The sequence below is a fragment of the Carcharodon carcharias genome, chromosome 17 (genome assembly GCF_017639515.1).
Source record: "Carcharodon carcharias isolate sCarCar2 chromosome 17, sCarCar2.pri, whole genome shotgun sequence".
Taxonomy (NCBI): Eukaryota; Metazoa; Chordata; class Chondrichthyes; order Lamniformes; family Lamnidae; genus Carcharodon; species Carcharodon carcharias.
The window spans coordinates 94,154,196-94,173,948 of record NC_054483.1 but is presented as its reverse complement, the minus strand read 5'-3'; the positions used below and the strand labels follow the sequence as shown (position 1 = coordinate 94,173,948).

The window sequence follows — 19,753 nt, the reverse complement described above, 5'->3', positions numbered from 1 at the left end:
ACCTGCTAATATAAAATTGCTTGTTTTGAACTAATTTTAATAAAAGTGCAGCTTTTCTATTGTTGCACATAGAATATTTTATATAGATTGATTCAATAATATGAAGAAACCGTGTGTATTGTGATTAGAACTTAGATGCAATTATAACTATAATACTGAAATATTTTCTAGCCACAAGAATTAATCTACTATTCCACAGATGGAAGCATGGTGGATAAATTGCAGAACAGGTAGAAGCTATTTTTACTGTTATGTATTCAAAGAAGTATTTGGTACAATACAAGACTAGTACATACCCCAAAAAGATAAAATATCTACTTGTTAGGCAACTTGGGTCAATATGAGTCAAGTTACAGAATAAACCTAAAAGCAGAGACTTACAGAAATGCAAAAAAAGGTGGAATTCCAGCAGATTGGATTCCAGAAAAAGCATAAAAAGAAACAAAGAAAATATTCAGAACCCAAAAAAAGAGAATACAAAGGAACATTTGTAAGGGATATCAGGGCTAACAGTGAAAGATTTTATAACTATAATTAAACAGAGAAAGGATAGCATATTGGCTCATTAAAGATCGATGCAGGTAATAAAAAACTAAATGGCAAACTCATTAAGTAAGTATTTGCATTCATCTTCATAGTACACTAAGTCCTCACTTAAAGTTGCTGTTGCATTCCTAAAAGGTGCGACTTTAAGTGAAACAACTTAAAGCAGATCAGATTCTCCCATTAAAACCAATGTAAAAGCAGTAGTTAGGTTCTGTAGCACCTTTGTCATCAGAAAAAAAAAACATTAAAACATTATACCCTGTAAGTTGAAGTGCTTCACATCGCTAAACTCCTATATTGGTAAATGAAATAGCTTCTAAAATAAAACAAATTTAAAAATATAAAATAAATGTGCTAACTTTCTAATTACTTCCCACTTGTTGCACATTCCACTCCCTGGCCTTCCTGGTTGTTGCAGATCCTTCCTCTCACCAACTTTCCGGTTTGTGACCTCTGCTGCTCCCTAACGCTCCCAGTGACTCTTGTTCTCACTGAACCATCCCCCCTTTCCCCACCTCACCCCCTACCAGGCTTCCCAGTATGGATTTGTGAAAGATGTCTGATCTGAACAGTTAAATTTTTTTGAGAAGGTCATCCTCAAGGTGGATAAGGGTGAAATCACAAGCAAAAAACGAAAACACATGGAATTGGAGGCAATCTTGTGGCATGGGTTGGAGATTGATTGAAAAGTAGCAAGGGTATATATTCTGATTGATGGAATATGACAAGTGATGTCACCAGGTATCTGTACTGCAGCCTTAGTTGTTCACTGTATTAATCAATGATAAGAATGAAGGAATAGAGAGTTGTATATCAAAGTTTATTGCTGACACCAATTAGGAGATGCAGTAAACTATGTTGAAACCTTTTGGCTGAAGATGTGATTTTCAGCTTTCCAATACATTGACGAATAAGGCCTGGATTTTCGCTCCTGAGTTAGGCAGCAGGAGTCAGGAAATTACCCAGCCTGTCATGCCTGCCTAAGGGAAAGGTGCCCTGAATGGCGGGATGTCATTCCAGGTGGTTGGGTACAGGATGGAATCGGGCCTGTTGCACCCAGTGGCAGTCAAAGGTTGCCACAGGGGCTGCTGGGTGCCAAGGCAGACTGTTTAAAACGCCCGCTTTGGTTCTCTGGGGCTTCATCCCAGTCATTTTCTTAAACATTAGGGGCCCTAGTCCTCACCCCTCCTATTCCCTCACTCCCTCACCCATACCCATATATGCCAACTCATGCCAACCCATGCCCCCACTCACCCCAATGGCCCCTCATATCTTCAAGCCAACCCATGCCCCCACATATCTCCATAGCCCCTCTTAAAGTCCCTATGCCAACTTAGTGCCAAGTTCCTGCCCACACCCACCACTCTTCCAGGCTAACTCATCGAGTATCCACCATGGACGGAACTAGGGAGCAATGCTGAGGTGGAATAAAATAAAGTTCTAAATATCTATTGCAGCCTTCACTATATTAAAAACATCACTCCCATTCATGAAAGCCCATTCAAAACATTTAAATCCCATCAAGTATTTAAAAATTAAAAACAGACACTTAATATTCATAACCCCACACCAAAGACAACTGTCAATCAAACTGTGAACTTACAACCCCCAACTACGATAATGATAGTTTGTGGAAAGCAGCCAAGCAATAACAATGCTATAATGATAGCACTTGGGTTTATGTTAACAAACAGCTATTGAAACGGCTGAAGCAGATTTTTATTCCTACTCTCATGGACACAGGCAGTCTAATATTTAAAAAATTTTAAAGGGTTGTGGATTTAAATAAGTTGACGGCTCGAGTTTTTTCAACTCTCAGACAGGCAGTTGTTTTCAATTTTGAAAGGGCTAGACATTTAAATAACTTCGCAGCTTAACAGTTCTACAGACCTTGCCTGTCCTTCAAGAACACTTATGACTACTTTAATGATCTGTAACTCCAACACTGTGGGATAAGGTCCTTACTGAAGTGAAAATGGGCCGGTTGAACTCAGCACTCAAATGATCCTGTTGGGTTCAGGTTCCCATATGCCAGAATCATGTGCTGCACCCTTTCCTCTACTGGCAAAAATGGAATCTGTTGAAAATGGGATAGGACTTCCGGATCTGGGTCCCATCTGCCATTTTGGAGGTTCGCAGAATCTCCATGACTCAGTGAAAATCCAGGCCTAAGTCTTGATAGCATTATCAACCACCATGGCTGAGTTAAGTCTTTTCTTGTCCTGTTTCCACATTTGGTAGCAGGCAATAGTGAATAATGACAAGAATTGGGAATCCTGAATAACATTTTTTACCTTACCATCCAGGATTACTAATACCAATTTTAACATGATGTGTAAGTAATTAACATTACTATCAAACATAAAGCATCCAGGCATTTTATTCTCCCATCCATTTCAAAATAGGACTGTTTTATGATCGCAAAATTGGTTAATCAAAAAGTATACCACAATCACCTGTTTTAAGCCCTACACTATGCACATTAGATTCAGAAGGTGGCTCCTTTAATCTGCATTCTGTGGGTTGTAGTCCACAGTATTTGCCAAAGTAGCACAGGTGTAATCTGGGAGTTAAAAGCCACCACTGATTGCACAGAAAGTCATCAGTGCAATCTGCTTAAGGTTTCATGCAGGGAAATCCCCATGGTTGATAATGATCACTGTGATATTGGCCCGTAACTTCCAGTGGAGTAGCAAATGAGTTGGATTGCTATTATGCTCGTAATTCCTTACCTTGAAATGCAAGCGTCCTATTTCATCCAACCTTCAACATGCTGGGTTACAGTTATGTAGCGCAGTGGGTTCCCAGGGTCTTTCGTCCAGGGCTGCAGCATCGGAAAGAAGGACCCCTTTTTTACAACACTAGCTGCCATAAACCAGGTAAGTTTAAAGGTCCCGCCACTTTGACCAGCCAGGGAGAAAGTGATTGTGTCAGTAAATGGGTACGGGTGAAGGGGTCAGGTCAGGCCTGGGAGGTGGGATGGTTGGATTGAGTCAGGTTGCATTGGGCCTAGGTGGGGCGGAATGGGGTCATGTCAGGTCAGGATGGGTCAGGCTGGCTCGGGTCAGGTCCAGTCAGGTCCGGCCTGGTGTTGTTGGGGAGTGGGGGGAGGGCGGGGGGTCAGGTCAGTTCAGGTCGGGCTTGGAGGCAGGGAGCTGGTCGAGCCGGATCAGGTCGAGTTGGGCCTGGGAGGGGGGTCACATCAGGCTGGGTCGGACAAGGTCGGGCCTCAGGTGGGGTGGGGGTGGGGCCAGGTCAGGCCTGCTGAGATTGGGTTGGGTTGGGTGGGGGGTGAGAGTCAGGCCCTCGTGTGGGGGGGGGGAAGGGGGTGGTGGCAGGAGTCCCATGCAGTTGGGGATAATTCCATGGTAGGGATGGGGGTCAGGGTGTGGTTCGGAGTTCCATGCTGGGAGTCTCAGTCTGTACAATAGTTACCCAGAAGTTAGAAGGGATTTTAATTCTTGTAACTTTTCCTGGGTAACTATTGGTGTAACACAGTCAGAACCATCCAAACTTTTAAATTGCATTTTCAGATTGTTCCCAGTGCAGGGCAATTAACCAGAAGAAATTTGCACTTCTAGGCAATTGCTGTGCAAACACTTACCTGGGAACTTCCAAAGGGGATTTCCACAGAGCATTTTTGGTGTTCCCCCAAATGCGAAGTTGGGGAGCTTTGAAGTTACAACTGTTTTCTGGAGCAGTTGATGGAAGATACATCTAATTCAGAACAGAAGGCAACCTCTTCAACGTGATATGACTGAAATCCTCGCCCAAGAGATCAGAGATGATATGGGAATTGCTGTTTGTCAATGGCTGCCCTTATGTCACACTGTGACACTATTCAAAGGACCAAGGACCGTATTTGAAAAGTGGCTGATGACTATGGGCTAATTATCTGCTTAAGCAAGATCTATTCCATCAACTACCCCCAAATTGTGACTATACCCCACCTGCTATAACTATCAATGACACAACCCTGAAGCTGTAGTTAATTTCACCTATCTCGGAAGCACAATCTCCAGAAGTGTCTGCATCGACAGAGAGGTGGCAAATAGAATTACCAGAGCAAGTTTAGCATTTGCCCATGTATGCAAGAGATGATGGAGGAAAAGAGATATCAAACTCACAACAAAACTTGCTGTGTACAAAACTGTGGTAATATCTGCTCTTTTATATGCCTGTAAGACATGGACTACCTACTCCTACTTAAACAGTTGAACAGGTTCGACATGAGATCCATTTGGAACATCATGGGCAGGATCAAGTGCCCAACAATGAGGTACTTCAAAGAGCAGGAAGGCTTGCAATTGAAGCTGTCATTATCAGACCCCAACTCAGATGGAGTGGGCATCTAGTACATACGACTGACAATGACCATCTACAACAAGAGAAAATCTAACTATCACCCCTTGACATTCAATGACATTACCATTGTTAAATCCCCCACTATCAACATCCTGGGGATTACCATTGACCAGAAACTGAACTAGATTAGTGGCTACAAGAGCAGGCCAGAAGCTAGGAATCCTTTGGCGAGCATCTCACCTCCTGACTCCCCAAAGCCTGTCCACATCTACAAGGCACAAATCAGGACTGTGATGGAATACTCCCCATTTGCCTGGATGAGTGCAGCTCCCACAACACTCAAGAAGCTTGACACCATCCAGGACAAAGCAACCTGTTTGATTGGTAACCTATCCACAAACATTCATTCCCTCCACCGCCGCCGCAGTGTGTACCATCTACAAGATGCATTGCAGGAACTCACCAAGTCTCCATAAGCAGCACCTTTCAAACCCATGACCACTACCATCTAGAAGGACAAGGGCAGCAGACACATGTGAACACCACTACCTGGAAGTTCCCCTCCAAGCCACTCACCATCCTGTCTTGGAACTATATCGCTATTCTTTCACTGTTGCTGGGTCAAAAACCTGGACCTTGCTTCCTAACAGTACCATAGGTGTACCTACACCACCTGGACTGCAGTGATTGAAGAGGGCAACTCACCACCACCTTCTCAAGAGCAATTAGGGAATGGACAATAAATGCTGGCCTAGCCAGCAATACCCACATTGCATGAAAGAATGAAAAAAATGAAAAACCACGAGGGCAGCCCAGCGACTAGCAAGACGAGCAGCGCGGGTGAGAAATGGTTACTATGTACTAAAATCATCTCAAAATATAGAGGGCCTCAAGCAGGCTGAGCTATGGCAGAATTGGTGAAGGTGTTTTATCTGGTACTGCAATGCTTCAGGTCTTGTGAGTAAAGGTAACAAAGACCAAGTTAGTACCTTTTTTTATACTGTTGGGAGCATTGCTGATGATGTGCTGACCGGACAGGTGGTGAATGGAGAGACAACCTGCTACGAGGATGTCATCAGAGCCTTTGACTCATACTTCAGACTCCATTAAAATATTGTGATAGAGGGCAAAATTTAATCAATGTAGTCAAAAACAGGGTGAAGGGATTGACTCATTTATCAATGAGTTGTACTGCCAACAATTGATAATATGGAACTTAAAAGATTACCTGATCAGTTGTTGGTGTTTTAGATGAGAACCTCTATGACTTTTTACAAACTTGGGAAGATATAACTTTAAGTTAAGCAATGGCAAAATGCCTGTTTATTATGACTTCAGGTCATTAGCCAAGACTGAACAGCACTATGTTGTTATAGAAAAAGAAGCCCTCACAGCAACTTGGGCATGTGAGAAATTCTTTGATTACGTTCAGGGCCTGCAGCTTAAGATTGAGATTGACCATAAACCAGCTGAGCAGAAAAGAAATCGTGAAGATGTCACCAAGGATCCAGCGATTCAGATTAAGACCCAAGTGATATGCCACTACCACAGAATACGTAAAGGGTAAATATCAGACTATGGCCAACACTCTGTCAAGGATACTCACCAATACCTATGAGAGGAAGATAAAACCTTCATTGAGGAAGCTGAAGTCTTCACAACCCTGACTATTCAGTACTTGCTGGCAACAAACCAGAAATTGCAACAATTTTGTCAGTCTCAGAGGCAAGACAAAAAGTGCATTCAGATTCACATGTACATCCTAGACGGATGGCCACAGTTCATCCCAAGCAACCCAGTCGTGAGGCAATACTTAGAAAAACGTCATGACATTAGCATCATGGATGACCTCCTGGTATACGATGAACAATTAGTGGTACCACCAGCCCGCCACCTGGAAGTTCACCAGAAGATTCACCAAAGACATCTTGGTGCTACCAAGTGTCGAGCCAGGGCACTACTGTATGGCAGTGTACGGTGGACAGATATTTCACACTCTGTCAAAGATGTGACCTCCAACTGTGTCACCTGCTCCATTCACAGACAGGGGCAGAAAGAGCCATTTCTTCCCTCCTCCTTCTACCCAGGCCTTGGGAAAGCCTTGGCATGGACCTATTTGAATATAAAGAGAAAACATTTCTCATAGTAGTAGGTTATTATTCCCACTGGATATAAGTGCAAAAGCTACAAGGCCTTAGCTCAAAAGTTGTTATTGCCTCATTGAAGATGATGTTCTCTACACATGGCATTCTGGACATTGTCATCTTTGACAATGGGCCACAATTCACCAATGAATATTTCCAATCCTTGCAGTGTCAGATGGATTTGTGCATGTCGCAACTTTGCTGAAGTACCTTCAATCTAACGGAGAAGCTGAGCGAGGCATACATACTGTAGAAGACATACTAAAGAAGAATGATAACTTTGAACTCATTCTGCTCAGTTATTGCTCGACGCCACTGCAGAATAGTTCTGCACCATGCAGCTTCTGTTGGGCTGCAGGCTAAAAACTCCACTTCCTTTCCATCCCGGATTGTTCCCAAATGTCACAGTGGAAGATCGTGATCGGACTAGAAGAAAGGAAGAAACTTACAGAGCAAGTCAAGTCCGTGCTTTTAACCAGAGACACAGGGCTCACAACCTTCCAGATCTTGAAAGGGGAGAGAGGATATGGATCAGAGACTAGCAGCAGGAAGGCACTGTAATAAAGAATCTACGGCAACTGAGATTGTATCTGTTCAAGACACAGTCAGGCACCATTCGAAGGAACAGAGCTGCCATGATTTCAATGGACAGAAAACCTTAAGCAGGATGGGCTACGTGCTCTGAACCTCAGGGGAATGTCACACCTATGGAACCACTAATATTGGAAACCAGGCATGACAACACCCAGGAACTGATCTTGGAGCAAACAGATTCCCAACTACCTCAGAAGGAGCTCCGTACTTGCTCAGGGAGACTGGTGAAACCACCAAAGAGGCTATCCTTTTAAAAGCAGAGACTTTGGGGGGAGGTGTAGCAGGACATGTGTATAATAATATAGGGATAAAGACTTGGGGGGAGATATAGAGTAAAGAGTTAACTCTAATGATATCAACTGAGCATATGTGTAAGAGGTTGTGGCATTGTGATGTCACTCAATGAGAGGAGAGGAGTGAGAAGCACCTCACAGAGTGGCTGCAGCTATGTCCTGATGTTCTATAATCTTGTAAATAGTTGGTGAAAGATCACTGCCTCTTGCAAGATCTCTTCTAGACTAAGAAACCAATGAATCCTGAGACAAACCCACAACAACAGAATGTCTACCACAGACTGGGAGAAAAATGCACAGGAAGGAACAACCTGGGGAGCAATCTGAAGTAGTGGTGTTGTTTCCTTCAAACTAGCAAAGAATATAGGTTGCAAAGGGCAAAGGGGAAAAGGCAAGCTAGAAAGACTGAGCAGTCCCAACAAAATCAGATAATTCATCCTTGCCCACACTGCAGAAAGCCATGCAGGTCTGCAATTGGATTCCACAGCCACATTACAATGCACAGCAGATGCCTCTGCACACGTAAGAAACAGCCATTATCAATAATGAAGATGTAACCAATGTAACCATACTTGAGTCTAAGGCACAAACCCCAATCTGGAGAACTTCAGTTTGGTACCCTGGTCATAGTGGTCATTTAAATAAAAGTTCTCAGGACCAGTCCTATCCAGTATATCTGCTAGAAGTTGATGCTTCCAGGATCAGTTTTGAGTCCAGTTTTGTTCTGTTCTGGAAATATATATATATATATACATAAATTTACTGACCACAAAACAGTCACAAGTTTTACTGTACGTATGTTCAAGAACAAAGTTCCAGAGGTCAAAGGCAGACTAATAAAACTTAATATGAAATATGAGGTAATCCTTTATAGGAAGAAAAGTAAGGAAATTAAATATACACTCACTGGAAAGATGTTGGAAGGTTTGGGTGAAAAATGCATTACATAATTGGTTAAAAACATGAATACCAATTGGATAAAATATTTTAAAGGCCAGTGCCATTTTGGTTTCATCAACATTGCTGCCATGAGTAAAAGATTCTGATAAATATGTACAAGATATTTATTTGACCACAGTTACAGAACTGCATGCAGTTCTGAACACTACATTATGGAATGAGCTTTACAGTCATAGAGCATACACAGCATTGGCTTACCAGGATGGTAGCAGGATGAAAAATTATGGTTATGCTGACTTGAGATGGTGGGATTATTTTTACTGGATAAAGAAGTCTAGGGGCAGAATTTTGCCCTTGGTGTGCAGGATTGGTGGAGGCGGGCGAGAAGCCGACCACTGTCCGTGATCGACAACGCACCGTGATTTCATGCTGACGAGTCAATTAAAGCTCACCCTGCGTGATACATGAGCGGCAGCGCTGAGTGCTGCCTGTGCGGGCAGAGGGAGGAGGGCGAGGAAGCCTTGTGCTAACTTCACGCATGTGCGCGAGGGAATGCTGAATAATCTCCCTGAGGCATGGAGCTGCCTCAGGGAGATGATGAAGATATTGAAAAAATGAATAAACAGCAGAAAAATGTAATAAAGCATGACACTGTCACATGAGCAGGGACATGTTTTTAATTAAAAAATAAAGTTTTAATTTTATTTGTTTTTGCTTTTGGAAACCTCAACCCGCCCTTGGGTGGGGTTTCGAAAAAAATGCAAAAGCCGCTTGGCCTCCTCGCCTGCCTGCCAACTGTTAGGTTGAATGGGCAGTGAAAAATTAACCACAATTGATAACTTAATGGCCTTAATAGGCCTTTTAATTGTCGGCGGGTGCGCTGCTGGCTCCGGCGCATATCCGCCAACCAAACCATCATGCGATTGCGCATTGTTGTCGGCACACTCGGACGACGTCATCGCTTGTCATTTCATGCTCAGTCAGGTCGGGCGCGCTGTGCTGAAAGGACACCAATTCAAAGGTACTGCTGAGAAATAAGATTAGGTGAAATTTCTTTGTTTAGCATGTCGTTGGAGCATGGTATATCTTGCACATAGTTTAGTCAATGCCAAGACCATTTTATTATTATTAAAGTTGCTTTGCATGCCATTGACTGCTTCTCATGAAAACAGTCATATCAATTAAGTTAAAGCAGTAAATATTTCTGGTTAAAAGCAAAAAACTGCGGATGCTGGAAATCCAAAACAAAAATAAAAATACCTGGAAAAACTCAGCAGGTCTGGCAGCATCTGCGGAGAGGAACACAGTTAATGTTTCGAGTTCGTATGAATCTTCAACAGAACTAAGGAAAAATAGAAAAGAGGTGAAATATAAGCTGGTTTAAAGAGGGAGGGATGTGGGACAAGTAGAGCTGGATAGAGGGCCAGTGATAGGTGGAGATAGCGAAAAGATATCGTAGACAAAAGTACAAAGAGGTGTTGAAGATGGTGATATTATCTAAGGAATGTGCTAACAAGTGACATTAAGGGTAGAAAACAGGACAAGCAAGGTGCAAATAGCCCTAGTCGGGGTGGGGTGGGGGGAAGGGATCAAAATAGGCTAAAAGGTGGAGATAAAACAATGGATGGAAATACATTTAAAAATAATGGAAATAGGTGGGAAAAGAAAAATCTATATAAATTATTGGGGGAAAAAAGGCGGGATTGGAAAGGGGGTGGGGATGGAGGAGAGAGTTCATGATCTAAAATTGTTGAACTCAATATTCAATCCGGAAGGCTGTAAAGTGCCTAGTCAGAAGATAAGGTGCTGTTCCTCCAGTTTGTGGTGAGCTTCACTGGAACAATGCAGCAGGCCAAGGACGGACATGTGGGCATGAAAGCAGGATGGAGTGTTGAAATGGCAAGCGACAGGGAGGTCTGGGTCATGCTTGCAGACAGACTGAAGGTGTTCTGCAAAGCAGCCACCCAGAAATATTTCTGGTTGCTGCTTTCAAAGCGTTTTTGATCACATGCTTTATTCTCTGTTTATTCACTCTGACTTAGAATTGAATGGGCGTTGAAAAACAAAATTATGGATTGGAGAGCTCAACGCCCCACTCGATGGAACCGTTACTGTACTGGAGTGTTTCAAAATTTTCTCCCTCTACTAGAGCAAAACCTTGGTCGCTCAGTAAGTGAAGAACAGAGCACAGCATTAGAGAGTTCATTAAAAGAATTCAAGGTTTGTGTTGCCCCATTAGAACATACTATGTTTTCAATTAGGATTATTCTCATCATTGACTTGTTAGAGCTTCGATATCATACAACAACAACTTATATTTTATTTAGCACCTTTAAAGTAATGAAACGTTCCAAGGTGCTTCACAAGTGCATATAACATAAGGTATGACATTGAGCCACATTAAGAGATAATAGGTTGGATGACCAAAAGCTTGGTCAAAGAGGTAGGTTTTGAAAAGTGCCTTGAAGGATGAAAGCTAAATAAAGAGGCGTAGAGGTGTAGGGAGGGAATTCCAGAGCTTGGGACCCAGGGAACTGAGCTTGGTGGAGCAATTATGATTGGGAATGCACAAGTGGCCAGAATTAAACAAGCTCAAATATCTCAGAAGGTTGTGGGGTTGGAGGAGATTACAGAGGGTCAAAGCCATGGGGGGAATTGAAAACAAGGATGAAAACTTTGGGAGTCAAAGTAGGTCAGTAAGCATAGGGTGATAGGAAAATGGGACTTGGTGTGAGTTAAGAAACGGGCAGCAGAGTTTTGGATGACCTCAAGTTTAAGGAAGCCAGCCAGGATTTTGTGGAATTGTCAAGTCTAATGATAACAAAGACATGGATGAAGGTTTCAGAAGCTGATGAGCTTAGACAAAGGCAAAGTCATCAATATTAGAGTGGTATTAGAGATGGCATGAACAAGAGGTTGGAAACTCATCTCAGGATCAAATGACATCCAAGCTGTGAACAGGCTGACTTAATCACAGATTGTTGCCAAGGGGCAGGGTGGAGCCAGTATCAGAGAACAGACGCAGCAATTATATTCTAAATTCTAGAAAGTTAATTATAGGTAAAAGGTTTTTGAAAGTGGATTTGAATTTTGTGTTAATTAACATTAGAAATTAAACTGATTCCTATTTTAGTTACCCAGAATCAGCATAATTGGATGCAAAATAAAACCTCACTATTCAACCCTTCAATACATCTCAGGCCCAGATTGTTAACAGCAACCCACACTGCACCCACATGGCATTTTTCCATTACTAATCATCCTGTGGCTTCTGTGTGTGATTGTTAATTTGCACCAAATTTTAGTCAGTTTTGTGCTCAGATCCAAAGCCAACAGATTTTTTGTCCCTGGGCAATTGATACAAGCTGTGGCTAAGTTGGTAGCATTCTTGACTCTGAGACTGCAAACAGGGTTCAAGTTCCATTTCAGGGACTTGATCCCCATATCCAGGCTGTTGTATTGATGGTGGGGCTGCCTTTCAGATGAGACATTGAACCAAGGTCTCATCTACCCTTTCAGGTGGATGTAAAAAGATCCCACAATACTGAAGAATAGGGGTGTTCTTCCTGCTGTCCTAGCCAATATATATACTTCAACCTAAATTAAACCAGATTATCTGGTCATTATCACATTGCTGTTTGTTGGACTTTGTTGCATGCAAATTGGCTGCTGTGCTTCCTACCTTACAACAGTGACTATACTTAAAAAAGTATATCATTAGCTGTAAAGCTATTTGGGAAGTCCACAGATTGTAAAAGGTGCTAAATGAATACAAGTCTTTCTTTGAAATTACACAAGGCCCAAGTGGTGAAAGACCAGAAACTAATCCACTTTGAACAAGCTCATTGTAAAATTAAACTGCAGATCTTTTATTTTTAATAAGAGTGACATTCATAAATTTAACGTATTAATTGAAGTGCTTTATCATTATCCCTTAACAACTTAAGTGAGGAGGATTTTTTTAAAGTGCGGTGCTTCAAGCCAGCCCACCGATACACTGTCTCCTGCCAAAGTAAGATGGCCACTGCTCTGCACATGCACAGAAATCCAATGACGTCAAACCCCTCCCTCTGAATGGGAAATCTCCCCTCAGAGGTCTTGGCTGTGTGTTGGGTGGGGAAGACTCCAGTAAAGGCTGAGCTGAGGAGTGGTGACATTAATGTTGTGGCTGGAGGGAAGAGTGTGGTTGGGGGGGTGGGGGTGGGGGGGGGGGGGGTAGGGAGGGTGTGGTTGGGGGGAGAGGAGTATGGTTGGGGGGGAGAAGAGCGTGATTGGGGAGAGAAGAGCGTGGTTGAGGGGGAGAAGAGCGTGGTTGGGGAGGGCTGAGCGTGGTTGGGGGGGGAGGGAAGAGCATGGTTGTGGGGGGAGGGAAGAGTGTGGTTGGGGGAAGGAAGGGCGTCATTGTGGGGGGGAGAAGAGCGTAGTTGGGGGCAGGGAAGATGTGGTTGGGGGGAGAAGAGTGTGGTTGAGGGGGAGAAGAGCATTGTTGGGGAGAGAGGCAAGCATTGTTGGGGGGAGGGGAGAGCATGGTTGGGGGGGGGAGGGAAGAGCATGGTTGTGGGGGGAGGGAAGAGTGTGGTTGGGGGAAGGAAGGCCGTCATTGTGGGGGAGAGTAGAGCGTAGTTGGGGGCAGGGAAGACGTGGTTGGGGGGGAGAAGAGTGTGGTTGAGGGGGAGAAGAGCATTGTTGGGGAGAGAGGCAAGCGTTGTTGTGGGGAGGGGAGAGCATGGTTGGGGGGGGGAAGAGCATGGTTGGGGGGAGGGAAGAGTGTGGTTGGGGGAAGGAAGGGTGTAGTTGTGGGGGAGAGAAGAGCGTAGTTGGGGGCAGGGAAGAATGTGGTTGGGGGGGAGAAGAGCGTGGTTGGAGGGGGGAGGGAAGAGCGTGGTTAAGGGAGGGAAGAACGTGGTTGGGGGGGAGAAGAGTGTGGTTGGAGGGGGGAGGGGAGAGCATGGTTGGGGGGAGGGAAGACCGTGGTTGGGGGAAGGGAAGAGTGTGGTTGGAGGTGAGGGTAGAGCGTGGGGGGGCACAGATCGAGGGTGGATCAGTGATGGGCAGTTCACAAGAAGTTTCACACCGGCTGGAGTTAAAATTAGAAGATAGTCATGGAACTCCACGCTTCCTGCTTTCTGGACCACAACCCCGCCCCAAGCTATAAACTCCACCACAAATAATTTTAAGTGTTTATGCTGCTACTTTGTTACCTTAGTTTTACACCATTCAGTCTCGAATGACCTCCATCTGATTGTGTAAGAATAAGTTTCCTATAATTACAATATCATTCTCTAGTAGAATGTTAGCAATATCCTATATTTATTGAAAGGTCTTTTTGTTTTTGCAAAGAATAAGGAATCTCTCAACAAAATGCATAGACAGTTGTGAAATTACATGGCAGTATTTCCAATGAAAATTGTATTATAAGTCAGCACTATAGATCAAGGAGAAATATTTATCTAAACAATTATACAGAAATCTGACAGTGGTGAGCAGATTACCTAAATTCCAAACAATTTATTATTTCCAACGTAATGCCAAAATAAGATGTATAGTTACTTCCAAAACCAATGAAAGCTGCAAAGGGATATTGATAAAGGAGGTAAAGACTAAAACAGAAGAGACCGGGAGTACAGGTGCGCAGAACATTAAAATCTGTTAAGGTTGCAAAAAAAAAAACACTAATAGTAATCTAAATTTTATCTCAAGTGGGAATAGGAGAGAAATTGGGTTATCTCACCTGTTTTTTAGGTGCTATGCAGTCTCCTAGCACTCAATAGACCTGAGATGCATGTGCACACTTTTAACAGAGAATGTGCTGAACGCCACCTTGGTAAAGGAGTTTGTATGCACATATCTAATGACCATCGGCAGCATACAGAGCAGGCAAATTATGCCATCAGCCAGTACGCAATGGTGATTTGAGTTCAGTGCTGCCATTTTCAAATGCCACAAGCCAGTTTATGCCCTGCCTTAACCTCCCACAGCTGAAAACACATTAAATGAAATTAAGTACTTGTGTTATTCGACAGATTAGTTGCTGGGTTATATATTTTGGTTACTGGTGCAATCGTTCTTGTTTTCAAGCTTTCCTACACTTACCAAAAGTTTGAATAGTCTACAGGTAACAGTCTTGATGGCATGGGATTTTTGTTTCGTTGACTTAAAATCATGTGGAGAAAACTGTTGCTTCCAGTCATGGGTGGCCTGGGAAGGCTTCCTCTGGGAACTAAGATGACTCAAAGAAGCCATGCAGAGCAGGACAAACTGTTAGAAGAGGGAGAGGAGGTGCCAACTGCATTTGATTCATCAAGGCAAGCTTTTCCATCCAAGCACAGGAGATGCAACACCTGCCCTCTTTCCTGCTTTCTTCTCACTATCCAAGACTCCAAACACCCCTTCCAAGTGAAACAATGTTTTAATTGTACTCCTTTCAATTTAGTGTACTGTACTCGCTGCTTACTATGTGGTGTCCTCAACATTGCGGAGACCAAATGCAGACTGGGCAGCTGCTTTGTGGAACACTTCCATTCAGTCCACAAGCAGGACCCTGAACTTCCTGTCATTTATCATTTTAGTTCTCCACCTTGCACCCACACTGACTGAATGTTCTTTGCCTGCCAGTGTTCCAATGAAGCTCAACACAAGCTGATGGAACAGCACCTCATCTTTTATCAGCACTGTACAGTCTTCTGGATTCAACACTCAGCAATTTTAGATCGTACCCTCTGCTTCAATTTTGGGTTTCTTTGCTGTTTTTTTTCTGTTTCTTTCTTTATCCCTTCACTTTGCATGCGAAGCCATGCATAACTTATCTGGACAGAGGTTACAGTGATAGGGAGGGTTGTAGGTGGCTGGAGGTGGTTACAGAGATTGGGAGTCGTGTAGTTTGGCTGGAGGAGGTTACACAGTTAGGGAGGGTTCTAGGGGCTGGAGGTGGTTACAGAGATAGGGAGGGATGTTGCTGCTGGAGAGGGTAACAGAGGTAGAAAGGGGTGTAGGGTTTGGAGGAGGTTAGAGAGATAGGGAGGGGTGTAGGGGCTGGAGGATGTTACAGAGATAGGGATGGTTGTAGGGGCTTGTGGAGGTTACAGAGATAGGAAGTTTTGTAGAGGCTGGAGGAGGTTGTAGAGATAAGCAGCTTTGTAGGAGCTGGAGGAGTTTACAGAGATAGGGATGTTTGTACTGAGTGGAGGTGTTTACAGAGATAGGGAGGGTTTTAGATGCTGGAGGATGTTACAAATATTGGGAGGGGTGCAGGGGCTGGAGGAGGTTAGAGAGATAGGGAGTAGTGTAGGTGGCTGGAGATTATTACAGAGATAGGCAGGGGTGTAGGGTCTGAAGGTGGTTACGGAAATGTTATCAGCCTTGCATGGAGACCATGTGTGGCTGGACGCCAACCTCATCTCTGCTGTTAGACCCCCATTCCCTCTGCTGCTGCTGGACCTTCCCTCTGTCTCTAATTATGCTGTGTTAGGAAATACAGACAGTTTAATAGGCTGTATTGGTATTTGTAGGAGTTAGGAATGAATTTTAGCTTTAAAGTTTAAGTTTGAACTATATTTCTGTATCTGTGTGTTAAGAAAGGTCAAATGGAGTTTTAGTTTCACTTTAAAAAGGTGCTTGCATTACTAATGAGAGTTTACAATTTAAGAAGTTAAGCAAACACAAGAGTTGGAAAACAGTGCTGTTGCCTAGCAACAAGGGCCCAGAGAGGTACATCCCTTCCACAGACACACAGAGAAAAGCTAGAAACAGCAGTTGGTTTTGGAAGCTGTTGAAGATCAGCTGCTTTGGAAGATAGCTACCAAAGAGAAGCCAGCTAGAAGGGGCAGATAGCCAGCTCCAAGCTAAAGTTGGTTGAAAGTAGCTGCTGGAGAGAGACTGGAGCAAGAGGGACAGATAGCCAGTCCCAAGCTAAGGAAAAACCCCAAAAATCCAAGGGAGTGTGTAAGGAACATATCTTTTTATTTCTGTTGGACTATTACAAAGAATATATCTTTTTATTTTCTTGTTGGACTGTGGATAAAATTACAATGGCTGCAATTTAAAAGTCATGTCCACTGGAGCAGGATGAGAGATATATACAACGCTGCAGTCCTGCAACAGAGCATGCCATGAAAGACAGGACGGTCCTGGAAAGGGGTCCTGGACCAAGGGAGCTGCTTGACAACAGCACTTTAATTGGCGCCTGACCAGGTGACCAAGGTTCTGTATGAAGAGCTGGGCAGCAGAACGCTCCTAGCATAAAAGGAACAAGACCTAAAACCTCTTTCTCTTGTATGTGGAAGATTCCAGTAATTGCACAATAATAGATAGCTATTTTTTTTCTCCTCATATCTCTAACCTGCTTTCTCAACCAGCTTTCAACCCTATCAAGAGGTAAAGGGGAAAATCACTGTTAGAGACATTGAAAGGCTCAACCAGTGAACTAAATACTGAAAGTGCTGGAAGACCATTTTGTGTTATCAACAAGAACTGAAGGAAATTTGGAAGACATGGATCAAAATCAACCCATCGAATCCTATACTCCAGAATTGGTGCTATTAAACTGTTTTATCCCATCCATAAAATCCATGTTTTTTGTGTGTCTCCTGTGTCTTGTATGTGTGTGTATAGGGATTTAAGATAGGAGTAGAGTTTTAATGTTAGAAATTAGCAGTACATATTTCTTTCTTTTGCCAGTGGTTAATGACAGTTTGTTTAATAATCAGTTATTTGCTTAAGTTTACAAACCTGGTGCTCATATTGTGTTAACCTAAATTATACAGGTAGAATTGGGGCAATTGGGTGGTTTGATCACACTTTTTCACATTTGTTGCAGCTCGGGGAACAGTGGGGCTTGATATTATAGTGCACTATTCCCAGTGAGTCGTGACAAGTGGAAAGGAGAGGAAAGTCCAGAGTAGATCTTCTGGTCAAATGAAGGGCAGGAACCTGGAAAAGATCCTGTTAAGTGAAGTTAAGAGTGAGGAGCAGAGAGAAAGCCTCCAAGCTTCAGATTTAAAAGAGGCAAAGCTGCAGAAAGCAGATTTAAAGCGAGAACAGCTTTCAAGAGGCAAGACGGTCCAAAGAGAGAACTGAACGTATAACTCTTTGCTATGAGCATGTGAAGCTGTGTGACGGCTGAGTCGGTGAGAGAGAATGCATGGAGGACACCTTGAATCCATGTGGTGACCCAGGGAAGAGGAACATCGGAAGGAGAAATCGAAACCCTGGAGGTGAACCCTTGTGGAGGGCATCTTTGAGAAAGTGTCAGTTTGGGAGAAGGTTCCAAAGTGAATTCTTGGAGAGTGGAGATTGGAAAGGTATCTTGTGTGAAAGATGGAGTTCAGCGAGACTGGTTAGCTCATGATGTGACAAGCGTCTGGGGGGAGTTGAGGAGAGGTCCATAGCATCTGGTTAAGGTGGCAACTGTCACTTGGTTTCAGAGTGTGGTGTGTCTGACCACAGGGTGCCTATTGGTTTAGATTGACTGTGTACTTACTGTGGACATTAAAGTATAAGATAGCTTTTGTAACTTGTATTATCCTTACAAATCTATACATATCAGTAAAGATATAGTTGTGGGTGAAGAAGTATTGTAATATAGTTCATCTTTTTTTGTTTAATAAATGTTTTATTCTTTTGTTAAAAGTTCATTAGCTGATCCCTGTGATTCTGTTCAGTAGCTACTCTCCACATATCTAAACAAATAAATTAAAAGTTACGATCTATCAAGCTGGGTTCTACCCTGGGATCAGGCTTGTCCAGGGGTAATCTCAGCTGGGGATCATAACAGCTGGACCTGTCTATGCTGTTGCTGGTGCTAGTGGATCTCCTCTGCTGTTGCTTCTGGACCCGCCACCCTCCCCTCTGCTGTTGCTGGTGGTGCTGATGGACTCGCCCTCTACTGTTGCTACTGGACTCCCCATCCTCATCCAGCACATCAGTGCAAAAGACATAGCTGAAGCATTTGCAGCCATCTTCAGCCAGAAGTGCCAAGTGGATAATCTATCTCGGCCTCCTCTGGAGGTCCCCAGCATCACAGATGCCAGTCTTCAGCAAATTTAATTCACTCCATGTGATATCATGAAATGGCTGAAGGCACTGGATACTGCAAAGGCTATGGGTGCTGACAACATTCGGCCAATAGTACTGAAGACTTGTGTTCCAAAACTAGCTGTGCCCCTAGCCAAGCTGTTCTAGTACAGCAAGAATAAAGGCATCTACCCAGCAATGTGAAAAAATGCCCAGGTATGTCCTGTCCACAAAAATCAGGATAAATCCAACCCGGCCGATTACAGTCCCATCAGTCTATCTCGATCATCAGCAAAGTGATGGAAAGCGGCAAGCAGGAGGTAAGTTATTAAGAGTTAGTAAGTTGTTAAGAGCCAATAATTTATGAAGAGTTGGTAAGTTATTAAGAGTTAGTGTCTAGTGAAGGTACATAATCTTTAATTTCAGGCCTAAAAATTATTTTATTTCATGCTTCAATACTAAGGATAAAATATTTTGCTTCCTATGTCACAAAAAAGGATAATTCTGTTTTATCCCTCAAAGGAATAGATACATGTAAGATTTTGAAAGGCTACTGAAAATTTTGCAGTATTATTTTTGTTTTTATTTGATTTCATATTAAATAAACATTTTATGTAGGGCATCTTGTTAATTATCCTTTGTTTTAATATTCTTTCTTATTCTTCAATAGATATGGTAACTTTTAAAAAAAATACGTTACTACTTGTGCTGCACGTTGCATATTACCTTTGGCCCACATAACAAAATTCATTCTGCATATGTAACACTCCTGAAGGATTTGCTTTCACTGGTCAGAGATTGGTTGCATATTGCGGGAATGGAAGCCCTTCCTATTGATGAAGGCCTGTAGCCATTCTGTGGCTGTCTTGGTGGCTAATGTGTGAGCAGTTGATCACATCTTGCACCTGTGGAAATCGAGCGATGGCTCCAAGGCTGATGGTCCTCACTGCCTGATTGTCA

The 19,753-nt window shown here is 43.2% G+C and overlaps 1 protein-coding gene across 1 annotated transcript in view; it reads left to right on the top strand.

Moving 5' to 3' along the window:
- LOC121289681 (protein CC2D2B-like) overlaps positions 1-19,753 on the top strand; it is a 365,202-nt gene that overhangs the window by 308,363 nt on the left and 37,086 nt on the right. The window contains exons 41-42 of the mRNA XM_041209305.1: positions 172-230; positions 10,825-11,002. Of these exons, the coding sequence (XP_041065239.1) occupies positions 172-230; positions 10,825-11,002 (237 nt within the window). The remainder of the gene's footprint in view (positions 1-171; positions 231-10,824; positions 11,003-19,753) is intronic.